This window comes from Tachypleus tridentatus, chromosome 4 (genome assembly GCF_004210375.1).
Source record: "Tachypleus tridentatus isolate NWPU-2018 chromosome 4, ASM421037v1, whole genome shotgun sequence".
Taxonomy (NCBI): Eukaryota; Metazoa; Arthropoda; class Merostomata; order Xiphosura; family Limulidae; genus Tachypleus; species Tachypleus tridentatus.
Window position 1 is genome coordinate 75,750,386 of NC_134828.1, and position 14,465 is coordinate 75,764,850.

Below are 14,465 nucleotides of genomic sequence, written 5' to 3' on the forward strand. Positions count from 1 at the left end.
AACCTTTGAGACATTGTGAAATGTGAGCATATTATGTATTTCCCACAATCCTTATTGACATATGAGTTCTTTAATTTCTCACTTACTCTGTATATATCAAGTTTTGGTAGAAACACAGGACTCACAAAAACCATTAAAGATGTTTCTTTCAAATTACTTTTGTGACTTTACTACTTTCTGTAATACCTAACTTTACATATTGGGATGTTACTGCAACTTTATGTATTAGTGCAAAAGGGCCAGTGACAGCAATATCAATCACTGGCTGAGTGGATCATTTCTATTTGTTACAGTCTGTAAATGCTCTAGGAGCTGCATAGTAATACTCATAACAGTTGGTAGGATGAGGCATGTATGATTTGATGAGTAGTAGGCTTCATATCCAGGATAACAAAAGGATGAGCACCTTAGGTAAATATTCCATCAGCTCCATTTGACCCCAAGCTTTTCAGTGAATCATGTTTACATCAGCAGTATACCTCCTAACTTGCAATTACAACTTGTTACTTACTTTACAATGAAGACTCTAAGCCCTATACTTCTACATTTGAATGTTACTACTAAGACCTTAAACATATTTAGCGTAATTTCAATGAGAATTTAAATCACAGTTAGTTTAGTTAAGTCATTTTACACATTTATAAAAAGTTTCCAGTAAAACTGTTTTAAGGTTATCTGCATTTTTAAAATTTGAACACTTAGTTACTCAATGGCAAAAGTTATTTTGAAAGCTGATAACTGTTGTTTTATGTTGAGTTCTGCTTAGATCATTTTTAGATATTCATAGTAAAATGATATGATAATATGTTTGTAATGTAAATTAAATGAATGTTAAGCTCAACCAGATTTCCAATAGTAGAACATGCTTGAAAGATTTAATAAGTTTCTTAAATCTTTTTCTTTAATATACCTAATATTTTACATCAGTACATCATTTATGTATGTTAGATTGTAATGGGTAAAGACAAAATTGTGTCCCTGTTCAAAAATAATTTAATGACATGTAATCATTGTAAAATGTTGTGAAAAAGCTTCATATTTGTGTGCTAATATGGTTTTTGTTATTAACATTTTAATACCAAAGTACATTAACTAAATTGAATGTTTTTTTTTGTTATTTTCAGTTCTTCTAATGAGCAGTACTAGTCTAAAATAGATCTGTGTAGTCATTAAGGTACACCTCTGGCACAAGATGATGGTCCCCACTGAGTGTAGCCATTATAGATGGTATTTAAGGCAATTTAATTATTATTGTTTCATTGATAACTCTTTATTAGTAATCAATAAATAACTTACCACAACTAATAATATGACAGAATGTAATTCATTTGGTTTTTAATGTTAATGAATAGGTTGAATAATATTACTATGTGTTTTGTACAGTAGCTTCTTAGATTGATGTTCCATATGTTTCAACCTAAAGCTTATAGTTTAATAAAGTAATTACTATATGAGTAATGTTAGCATTCTTAATTAGGCTCTAATTACCCTCAGGTGATAGAACATCTCTTAGCATCTACACTTCAGTCTAATCTATAGGCTCTGGGGTCTTACGTTAATAATATGATTTTTACTTACTCTTGAGATAGGTAAATATTATTAAAGTAAGAGTCCAAAGTATATATATTTAATTAGGCACAGCTTGCCATAATGATTCTTTCATATAATTATATCATAATTTTTTATCAGATACTTTTTAATATTCATGGAAAGATTCTTTTTAACTCATTCATATTAGTAACAAATGGGAAGAGTCTTTCTATATCTCTTAATTTGGTTTTGTTTTAGATTATAGCACTATGCAAATATTACTTTTTGATATGGTCTTCCAGTTTCATGCTTTCTTTAAAGTCTGTTCAAAAGTTGAGATATTTTGAGCAAGCATTGATCAGCAACAGTCATTTGGGTTTATGAGGCTTTCACCCAACAAATGTCACATGTGATTCTTTACAGTAGGTGTCTATGACTTGTTGGCAATAAACTTTAACAATAAACAGGCAGCACACAGTCCACTTGTTTCAAAATAATATGAATAATTCAAATGTATGTACAAAAGTTTGTAACAGTGTTTGTTATCACAGTTGTATTCAAAGCTTTAAATAATTGTCTCTCTTTTTTACTTGTCAAACTATACACAGACTAGTTCAGTTACTTTAAAACGTTGTTTGACAAAATAAATTATTCTCCTCTATCACTGTTGTGATATTTTCATTTTAGAAACTGCCGCTATATGCTGTTTATGGCTAAACTCACAATTGTGCTGTCTAAATTTAAATTTTTCAATTTCACTTTCTCTAATTGACTTGCATTAACTTGGTTGTCTGTATATGTACATACTGCATGACTGAGATATAGATCTTTCTACAAACTAGGAGACATTATGATGTAACAATACTTAATGAAATAATGAGAAAAATTGAGAAGGGTCAAGAAACATGACATCAATTTAAAACAATGGAACTACACAACAAATAATTTGTAAACAGTTATGTAAGCAAACTTGCCATAATTATTGCTTCTAAAAATAACCTATTTTAATGCTCACACTATATAAACTAAATAATACTCTTGTAATGTATATCTAACATTAAGCCCCTCTTTACAAAAAATATTTATAGTATTGTTTATACTACATACAAAGTCTACTCATACAGTCTGCACCAACAGTTGCAGAGCACTTTTTGACTTCAGTTTGGAACTAATAGTTCTGGATGTACAGTGTCCACCTCTTGATCTTCACACTGTTAATTTTGCTCCTCTGGATGTATGCAATGGACTGATGGTCTGTCTGGAAGATGAATGCCTTTCCACAGAGGTAGAGCTGGAACTTCTGGATAGCAAATTTGATAGCCAGATACTCTCATTTGATCACAGAGTAGTTCTTCTCAGTACTTAACAAGGTTTTACTAATGTACATAACTGGGAACAGCCCTCCTTCATTTCTTGAAGGAATACTGCTCCAATTCCAATGTCTGAAACATCAACCTCAATGATAAATGGTTTGTTTAAGTCTGGCATTCTAAGGATTGGCAAGCTTCCTAACATTTTCTTTAATTTGTGGAATGCCATCTGCTGTAGTCTTTCCCACTTCATCTTGTTGGGTTGGCCTTTGGTCAGTTCAGTCAGTGGAGAAGTAACTTTAACATAATGTGCTAATCTTAGGAAGGATTTGATTTGTTGCTTAGTTATTAGAGCTAGTGTATCTTGCATGCAGGTTAGCTTCTCTTCTTCCATGAAATTTGTTGATTGCCCACTTTGTATCCAACCAAGTCCAACACAGAATGACCAGTGTAGCATTTAGATGGTCTAATGGTCAGACCTGCTCTTTTTTTGGATGGTTGTCCCATTTGGCTGTATGAGTCAGAATGTCTCCACATAATGCTTGATGCAACATCTTCTTAATCATGTGGTTGAATGTTTCTGTTGAGTTGACTAACCAAGATGGCATCTTTTTAAACTGTTAACATCTGTGTGGTGTCACAAAGGGATTACAAATTTAGGCTTTCTGTCCGATTTTTTTCTTACCCAAGATACTAATTATGGTTTGTTGAAATCCATTGTTAAGTCCTGTTGATAGTGCTGGATTTGTAGCTACACTTTGGTTTCTGCTTCTGCAGCACCTTCAGAAGTGTCCTTCTCTTCCACTTCTTCTTAGGCCAACTCTTTGGAGATAGCCATGATCTAACATGGTACACCCATTTAACTGGATGCTCAAGCTTCAAGCACAGAGAAGTTATGCAGTCTTTTGCACAGCATCAGGATTTAATTTCTGAGGTTGCTATGCATCTATCCTAGTCTTTGTTTATTGTATGATGTACATTTCTGAATGAAAGTGATGTGTTTATTGGCAATGGTGTATTGAGAGGAGGATGAACCAACTTTGATGAAAAATGCCTACCATAATTCATATTTGACGTGGCTTTTTGGGAAAAGTTTTAGATTCTTCCATGATCTCCTTGTATAAGGCAGTTGTATTAACTACCATTCAATACTTTTTGAGTCTCTAGTATTCTCCAGCTTCTTTTAATTGCTTTGGGCCCTTTGTCTCAATGACTATTTCCATTCCCTAACTGGTATATTAAGATTACATTATATGCCATTTTTCAACATCTGCTTGTGACCAGATTCTCATATGCCATATATCACATTTACATGAAGGTTTATTTTCTGATGCTGCTGTCCTACAGATATTGGTAGTTGGGGTCATTTGCACTATTTGTTCACATACTACTTTATAATTTTGTATGTTCTCAGACTGGTTCTTCTTATCCAAGATGCTATCAGATAGGGAAGGAAATGAATCCTTTTCACCAATTCATCTTATCAATATTTCTCTCTCTTCTCTGACCCATCAGATTTTAAACATTATCATGTTCAGTGAGGGTCTTGAAGGTTTTGTTACCCACATTAACATCTTTAGAGATTTTAGACAACAACCTTTTTTTCTGAGCTCTCTTTGAAAGCAAGGAATATTCTCTGAGTCTTGTCTAATCAGATTTATCACATTTCAATGTCCTTAGTGATACAGCTGAATTGCTTGCTGGAGGACATTATGCAGACTGGTATGTGGACCTCCCCCAATGGCTTATTTTACATTATTTAAATGATCTGGCAGTATCGTCATCTGAGGGGTTTTTGCCTGCCCCCTGTAACTGTCTTAACCATTTCTGAGATTATACAGAAGGGTGAGTATTTTTATTGGTACATTTCAGGGCCCCTTACTTTGTTTTTCCAGGATTCCAAACTAGTAATGACTAATTAAATACACTTTATCTAGGTCACAACATGAGGTGTTTCATAAGATCACCTAGAAGCTGACCAGGTGGTATTACTGTATTATGTTGGACACCACTCATGGACTGTCATAATTAAAGCATTAAGGGATCCTGCCTGTTCCTGCTGATTAGTGGATTGAATAACTCAGGGTTGGTTTGCTTTTAAAAAACCAAGGAACATATTTCACCTATTGTACTCTTCCCAGAGCACTATTTCCCACGTTAGAGTAAGCTTATCTTCATTACTTAGTATAAATGGCTTGCATGAAATTATAATTTTTATAGTTCTACACTTGAAATGTTATTGGTAGACAGTAGTTGTGGTTCATGTTATTTGATGTTGTTAACTTGAATGGCACGTTATATGTATATCAGCTCAAATGGCCAAGTCAAAAATCCCTAGGATTCAGGTATAGCCATCCATAATTTTGAACTATGCATTAGAAGGAAGACAACCTATTAGCAACACTTGCTGTTTTAAAGGCTTTATCTGGTTTTGGACTGGCTGAAAACGCATACTGAATTCAATTTCATTGTTGCCTGAATATTATTCGACCTTTTGATCTGCAAAAAACTCACTTACTGTTATACCATGCCAAGCCATTAATCATTAATTACTTTTAATATTATTCATAGGATAAAATATAATTCACTTGTGAATTGCATATGATCATTACAGTTGTTCTAACAAACAGATGTACAAGATAATATAATTTATTAGATTAATACTAACAGAAATACTTATACATGGATATTTGTATTAAGCAATGCATTTTGTATCATTTGAAAGAGATAGGAGATAAACAGTGTCTCCCTTTATTATTAATTTCACAGTTACTAGTAGGTATAAATAACTTTTAACCCTAATTTCCTGGTCACTACAGTAATTATGAAGTCTAAAATAAATAACTGCAATATAATGTATTTCATGAGTAACTAACAATGATCATGGACAGTTCCTCTGTAAATGGTGAAGACAGTGAATGTAATTCCCACTTATCACCTTGTGAGTGACTCTTAAGTAAATGTTACTATTTTATGAGTAACTAACAATGATCATGGACAGCTCCTCTGTAAATGGTGAAGATAGTGAATGTAATTCCTACTTATCACCTTGTGAGTGACTCTTAAGTAAATGTTACTATTTTATGAGTAACTAACAATAGTTATAAGCAGTTTATAAATATCACAGGTGGAACACATATCAGCCATGATAACTTGAACTGATAATGCTCGTTAATGCATTTGAAACAAATGTATTGTTAATATCATGGAAAATTGTGTAATATGTATGAATTATTTTATTTAAAAACATTATTTTCTCTTGATGATAGAAAATGATTTTATTAAAGCTTATAATATTTTGTAGGGAGCCAATCAGATAACATCCCTGGTTTCTTTGTACTATATTTAGAAAATAATAGGATGAGAGGGCACAAGTTTAAGATTTGAAAAAGGCAGGCTACAGCTATGATAATTTATTTTTTTGTCAGAGTGATTAGTTTATGGAATGATTTGTTCTCATTAGAAGTGGAGTCAAACGTGAGAATTTGAAAGGGGAAATTATAATTTATGAAAAAGTAATGTGTTTAGATTTTTACATTTTCTGAGTTGTTTGTAGGTTATGTTACATGTGAAATATATGCAGAAGTGATGCACAGGATAAAAAGGAAGCATTGTCAAATTAAAAAATATCCTTAGTGAACTTAATGCTTCTAATAAAAGTGAATCTAAGGAACAGTTACGAGTCCATAGGTAAATTTTTCAGTGGTAATAGTTATAAAAAAAGTGATAGCTCTGGTAAAAATGATGTTTCTCAAAATGAGAACTGTTATCCAAAAATAGTTCATGGAGACAAAGAAGTTCTTACAAAAGACAGTATTGATTTGGCATGTATTTACAAGTTATAGTTTATGGTATTATAGCAGAAGCAAATGAATAAGCTCATATGTGAAGGAAATATGCTTACCAAAGCTGGATGCTTCATATATAAGTAATTTATGCCAAGTATTAACAAATTAGACAAGAATGTTAATGTTCTATCAGCAACTCAGATGTGACCCAATTCACATATTTTACAAATTAAAATTAGTAGCTGAAGGTCATTAACATTACCTGTAAACTGTTTAAGCAATTATGAAAAATAGCAAATATTTGCTGAATTGATTTCTAGATCAAATATTTGATTAATTTTGATGTATGACATATGTAATAGACAAAATAAGAATGCAAAAACATATGATTGACTTCTAAAAATACATTAGATTAAAATTTAACTCTTAAAAATGAAATTAAATAATTCTGAAATATCAAATAAAATATAGATTAAGGGTGTGGGGAGGTTTGGATTTCCCTGTCATAGGTGGAAGTACATTATACTATCAGTTTATTCTTCTTTGTCCATTTCTCTCTTCTAAAAGTGTCTCTACTTTTCAACTGATATTAAACAGAATAAAAACTTGATGAATGTACTAAAGGATAATAACTTGATGCAGCATAATGACTTTTAAATTAAACTCAATTAACATTTATGCAGGTTCTCTTTTCACTTAATGTGAAATGAAATGAACCAGGAAAGACCTTTCAGTAGACATTAAAAACAAATGGCAACCAGTCAGATAAACTATTTGTTATATGATTAAATATTTTGACATGATTGTGTAAGAACCATGAATGTGAGCTGTGTCAGAAGAAGGCTGGATTTTAGCAGTTAAAATACAAAAACTGTTTATAGTACAAAATTAATGAAACTATAATTTTTATGTCACTGTAAGACCCCATTTAACTCCTTGTGTATCTTCTGTTACCTTATAAGGTAATTTTATTAATGAAAATTTGTTAATGAAATATTGTTTATTAAATTATACACCTTGAATATGAATAGTTTTGAAATCCACCAGTCAGACAGAACTTTTTTTTATTAATATTAAAAACTGACTAGGTTGCATCAATTGAGATTTCTAGTGGTAAAATGGCATGTAAAGTTGTCTTAATAGTGATATTGTTGTAAATTATTAACTAATTACTAATAAAGAGTTATTAATGGAATTATAATCCTTACATATGAAGTACTCTAAATATCAACCAAGGCCATCTAATATGGCTACACCTAGTGGAGATTGCATTCTTGAATCAGAGGTCAAGGTTAAAAATCAAACAGGTTTATTGTAGCGTATTATTATTCAAATGAATATCTTTATTTTAATTTGCTGATGATCTGAAATGTTATTAACTTAATATGCTGTAAAAATGATTTAAAATTCCATTGTATATGTGAAAAAGTCTATTCACTGCTTTCAATGTTTACTCCATGCACACTGCTTGCTTTTTACAAAGTGTACTTAGTAAATCATCATATGATACTTGTAGTTTATATTTTTAAGGTAGCCTAACAAAAGTTGCTAAATTGTTTTTATTCTTCATAAGCATGTGTTTATTTTTCAGCATATTGGTATGAAGAAAGTGGAAACTTTCCACTATGTGGAAACGTTACTGGTGCAAAGTATGTCAATTTAAATAGAATATATATATATATATATATATATACACATGTGTATGTATATGTGTTGCATGTTGTTCTGTTTAGGCTGCTCATCATAAGAATATATCTTCTGAGAAAATCTTTTAAACTTTATTCATAATAGAATATTAAGAAAAATAGTATTAAATAGTTTATGAACAGGAATGGATCTTATATTACTGCAAACAGGCCCAATCAGAATTAACCATTAATAATTTAACCAAATATGATACTATTTCCAACCAGTCTTAGCAGTTTATTATACCTTCTTATTTTTAAAGGCTGCTAGAATAATGCTGACTTACCAGAGTATGTATATTTTTAATTAATAAATTTAAAATTTCACTTTCTAGATGTTAATGTTTGTAGGATCTTCATGTTATGTGTTTAGATTGTAGTATATTTTATATTATTTTGATATATATGTTAATTTGAATTTAAAATTCATCTATATTATGTAGCATGTGTAAATAATTAAATAAAAAAGGGCATGAAATATTCAAAGAATGAATACTGAAACTTTCTTGTACTATGATTATTAAAAGCATATAACATTCAACAAACCGAATATACAGTTACTTATAAAGCACTTATATGTGGTGTTTACTATACTTTTATATCAAATTTTATATCAAATGAAGCAAGAATTACAAAATCTGTATAATTAATATCTGTGAGTAAATATGTAAAAATCAAAAAAATGTATTAGATAAGTACCAATATGTATAGAAATAAGCCCTCAATTATGTGTTCAATGTTTTTGAAGAATAAGTTACATTTGTAGTTCTTGTATTTGAGAAACTCTGAGATAAAAAATACTGTATTCATGATAGTCTGGTGCAGAAACAATCTGGCTTACACAGGATCAGCAATCAAAGATTTTCTTAAATTGACTTTAAATAAAATTAAAACTGTGTACTTTAAAGAAGATTTAAGTAATATAAGATGAATAAAGTGCTTAAAACTGGATTTTTTACTTATTTCAAATGAATTAGTTCACTGCATTTAAGACAGCATAAATATTAACATTGTCATAATACTGTGTTTATCTTTGATAGAAATAAGGTTTTATTTATTTTTCACAGAAATAAGATCTCAAAACTATTATTAAGTTTGACAGGGTTTACACATGTTGCATTAGCATACTAAGATTGAGTCAGAGGTGGCATTTATGATGTCTGCTGCATCATACAACCTGCAGAAATGAATACTGGTGTCATGAGAACATTTTCTTCATGATGGAAATATCTGAGAAATAATATGATAGATACTATTGAACTGTAGAATAAGTCCCGAATACTCAGCATTGTGCTGAAATGGGTGGATTTGAATGGTAGAATACTCTATCGATATGAAATACTCTTTGCTGGATGCATGCCTTGACTGTATATTTTGTATACAACAGCTAGAGTGGCATTTGTTTTGCTGAACCAATTATTGTACAGCCCTGTCCATTTTCAAAAACGTGTTAATAAGATTAAGAATATATTGGGTTAGGTAAGTGTGTATTGCTGCAAGAAGAATGAAAGGTTTCTTTGGTAAAGATGTTTAAATAGTAATGTGCAACTACACATTGGATGACCAAGTAAACATATATAATGAACTAACGTTACTATTTAAACATCTTTAAAAGACACCTTCCATTCTTCTTGCAGCAATACACACTTACCTAAGTCAATATATTCTTAATCTTATGAATATATTTTTGAAAATTACAGGGCTGTATGATAATTGAATCAGCAAAACAAATGCCATTCTAGCTGTTGTATACAAAATACACAGTAAAGGCATGTATCCAGTAAAGAGTATTCCATATTGATAGAGTATTCTACATTCAAATCTACCCAATTCAGTACAGTGCTGAGTATTCTGGACGTATTCAACAGTTCAATAGTATCTGTCATATTATTTTTCAGATATTCCCATCAGGAGGAAAATGTCCTCATAACACCAGCAGTCATTTCTGCAGGTTGTATGATGCAACAGACATCATAAATAAGCATACATTATTATATATATTTTTTGTTCTTGTTGAATACAAGCTAAGATACCCATCCTTTGTCCAAGTGATGAACTGAAATAAATGTGGGAGTGAATGCTATGATAAATAACACAAAGATCTTAACTTTTGCACAATTTATTTATAACATATTATTATAGTATTCATTATTACTTCACCAAACGCTAAGTATAAGCTTCAAGAACTTAATGTGTATACAGTTAAAATATGGTATACACTGAATGATGGTCAGGGTGATTTTGTAGGAAGAGGTACCCATGAAATTAGTGGTGTAAGGAGAGCTTTCTGTTACCTACTTTCAAAACCCAACTCTTAGTGTATTTCCACATTGTTTCATGTTAGTAATTGATGATCACTTGCTGCAGAAGTATCTTGTGAGTTGAAGTTATAAAGTCAAGGGTCAAAGTAGGATATTGGTATAAATCAAGGAAAGGCTCTTTGTATCAGCCTTATGGTGGCTGTTGGAGAAGAAAATTCACATGAGTTTATATATTATTGCAATAACAGTGGCTTTCGTGTTCATTGTATTCCTCTACAGAGAGTGCTAGTACATTCTCTGAGATATGTAGGATGTTTGTTTGCCCTTCCCCCCATATTGTGTGTGTGTGTTATGTTACAGAAAATATAATAGTTTTTTGGGTTTTTTTCGTGTAAGCTCATGGCACCCAAAATCTTTGAATGTAGTTAATGTTAACTTGCATCAAAGATAATAAATGCTCAGTAACAGCAATAGTGAGGGTAGAGAGGATTGTGAATCCTCACTAACATTCCCCTAGTTCCAAACTAGCTTCTTACAAAGTTTGATTGAGATTGATCCAATGACCTAGAAGTAGTTAGCTAACATACAGATTTTTGTGCTTTATATATACAGGTGTTGCATCCTATCTAATCTGTATGTTAGTTTACATATTAGCCATATTAAACTTTAGCAACAAAAAATGTTTTACAAATGTTACTGTACTAGGAAATCCTGAACACATTATATTTAACAAAGCGATGTGTGAGCTCCAAGAATGTTGAATTCACTATATAATTTAGAGTTCTTAAAGATATTAACTAGAAAATGATGGCATAGGTAATTAATTCTTATTAGTCTCATGTTAATCTTTTGTTTCTTTCTTTATCATTTTGTCTTCTGAAGAATGAATTCCATAGAAGCATACCCGCAATTACATTATTGTATATAGTGTTTTGGTTAGCATTTTAGATAAATCCAAAGAATTTTGTATTCCTGACCCTGATTAGTGTTCAAAACCTACACCATTTTCAATAACTGAACAATAACTCATTAGTTTTCTGCTCCTTGCTGAATATTTTGCAGAGTCTTATCTCAAAACTATGTTCCTCTAACAGTCCAAATTCTTCTTTTTCTTAGTGAAGGTCTCCCACTAGTACAGCAGTACATCTGCAAATTTACAGTGCTAAAATCAGGGGTTTGATTTCTCTTAGTGGACTCAGCAGATAGCCTGATGTGGCTTTGCTATAAGAAAAACACACACACATTTCTTAGTGAAACATTTTACTTCCATGATTTAATTATTAAACCAAGCCAAAAGATAGAAGAGAAAAAGAGAAACCTTAGCTAAATCTTCTTTATATTTTAAAACAATGAATTTCTGAGACTTACTTCTAATTGTTTAAATTTGTTGTAAAGTTAAATAAATTAAGAATTTATTTTTAATTGCATCATTAAGTAGTTTTATGCTAGGCAAATTAAATCAAATAATAATTATTTAGTACATTAAAAAATATTTCTTCAAACATCTTCATTTAGAATGTGCCCAGAAGGATACAATTGTCTTCAAGGTATAGGAAAAAATCCAAATTATGGTTATACAAATTTTGACAACTTTGGGTGGGCTCTTTTGTCAGCCTTCAGACTCATGACACAAGATTACTGGGAGTCTTTATATCAGATGGTATGCAAATCCATTTCTTGTCTCTCATTTCACACAAATTATACTGAGAGGCATTAGAGATGCAACAATGTACATACAGTTAAACAATTTTAATACACTAGGTTAAACATAAGTTTTGAATGTACATATCATGAAATCATGTCTTTGCACTACACAATATTCAAATTTGATTATAAACTGCATAAAAACAGTTTAATTAGCATTTCAAAGCCCAGAACACTAATAATGGGTACGCCCTCCATTTACCGCTTGAAGAACCTGGAGCCTGCATGGCATAGATGTCACTAGATTATCAATCTGATTTTGGGGATAATTTCCCACTCAGCCAGAAGTATTGCATGTAGTTCAGTGAGAGAGCTGGGGACAGGATCCCAATGATGGATACACTAATCCAGAATGTCCCAGAGATGCTCAATGGGATTCATATCGGGTGAATATGGAGGCCAGTCCAGAACATTCACATTGATCTCATTCAAATAATTTGTACACAACTTGCCATGTGCAGGCATGCATCGTCGTGCATGAAGGTGCACCTGAAGTGTGCTGCGACCCTGGCTGGTGTCATCCCTGTCATTAGCAATCCAACCCCCTGATCTCTGCTTTCTTGCATCAGTCGTGGGATCTTTCTTTGTGGTGAAATTAAACTTTTTAAACCCACCATTTTATAGGCTGAAGGAACAGTGTGTACTGCATACAAAAGTTTTTCCATACTCTCACATTATGTACAACAGAAAGGGATGGGTAAGTTTTGACCAGTTTAAATACTGATACTCTGATTAAAATGATTTGAACTACTGAATTGGTTTCAGAGAATACTCATGATTAAAACCCAGGCATGTTTGCACCATTATTGCTCAATCTGTATGAAACAGCTAATTTTATTACTTGTTGCATTTTTAATGCTGCTCAGTATACTTTTGTTTAGGCTAAAGTATCAGTAATGGATATATACAATGGGTGTTGATTTTAATCTAATGTTTTACTAGCTTACAGAGATATTAATACAAATATAAATATTGAATTTAGCTTGGATTTAAGAATTTTGTATTTCAATGTCTTAATATTTTTAGTGTTGATTTTGTTCAGTAAGAAAATATTCCAACATTCCTAAAGATTTGAATTTAAACACATGTATACAATAAGTATAGATGTTTATATCAAAATAATCATAATCAAATAATCAAAGTCTGCATATTGTTTGTTTTTAAAAGTGTTGAACAGTATTCTTGTCCAGTAGGAATGTAAATAGCATTACCATGGATTATTGTAGTTCTTTGTGCATTTAAAAAGAATTTTGTAGTTTATTATGTATTTATTTGTAAAAATTATATTCTGGTTCTGTAGACTTAGAGTTTTGACAAAATGAGCACAACTGTTTGAAGAATGATTTATAACAATTAATTCAGTGGACCTGAAAAAATGAAAAATAATGATATTTTCCAGGGAAAATATTTGAATGAAATGACTGAATTTAAAGTACGTATGTTAGTGTTGAAGAAATTATATACCATATATATTATTTTTAGCCATTTTTTATGTAAAAGTTAAAAAGGTTTTATGTTCTGAAATGTTCAAATACTTGTTGTTTTTCAGGTGCTAAAATCTGCAGGCCCTTGGCATATGCTTTTCTTTGTTCTAATAATCTTCTTGGGGTCATTTTATTTGGTTAACCTAATCCTGGCCATTGTAGCCATGTCTTATGATGATCTACAGAAAGCAGAATTAAAAGAAGCAGCTGCAGAAGAGGCAGCCAAATTAGTAAGATTAATATTTACGGCTAATTTTTTGATAGTATTTGAATATTTTTCATGATGAGCTACTATAAGATTAACTTAACATGTCAGCTTTGTTCTTTAAAATTAGAGTTGGAGTTTGCATCTTTCATTTTTCTGCTTTTTACATTTCTAATACTCCATCTTTTTTTTCCCTTGGATTGAAGTCACATGGAAAACTTGCAGATTAACAAGTAAGAGTTCTATGAACTGAACTAAAGGTTAGCCCATTAACAACTGCTAGTAAGGTACTCTGGACTCAAACTACCAAAAATATAATTTTTTGTGTACAGTATATATGCTGATAATATATGATTAAAGATAATCGTTATAATTAATGTTAGTATTACAAGCTTATTTCTTGATTTGCCAATTTTAAAAGTTGCATCTTTAAAGTAATTTTCTAAGAAATGACAGACTTTGTTTTAAACAAAAGTATGATCAAATCAATATTGACAT

The 14,465-nt window shown here is 31.1% G+C and overlaps 1 protein-coding gene across 1 annotated transcript in view; it reads left to right on the forward strand.

Moving 5' to 3' along the window:
• LOC143249469 (sodium channel protein para-like) overlaps nucleotides 1-14,465 on the forward strand; it is a 182,529-nt gene that overhangs the window by 86,857 nt on the left and 81,207 nt on the right. The window contains exons 7-9 of the mRNA XM_076499372.1: nucleotides 8,220-8,277; nucleotides 12,090-12,234; nucleotides 13,828-13,992. Of these exons, the coding sequence (XP_076355487.1) occupies nucleotides 8,220-8,277; nucleotides 12,090-12,234; nucleotides 13,828-13,992 (368 nt within the window). The remainder of the gene's footprint in view (nucleotides 1-8,219; nucleotides 8,278-12,089; nucleotides 12,235-13,827; nucleotides 13,993-14,465) is intronic.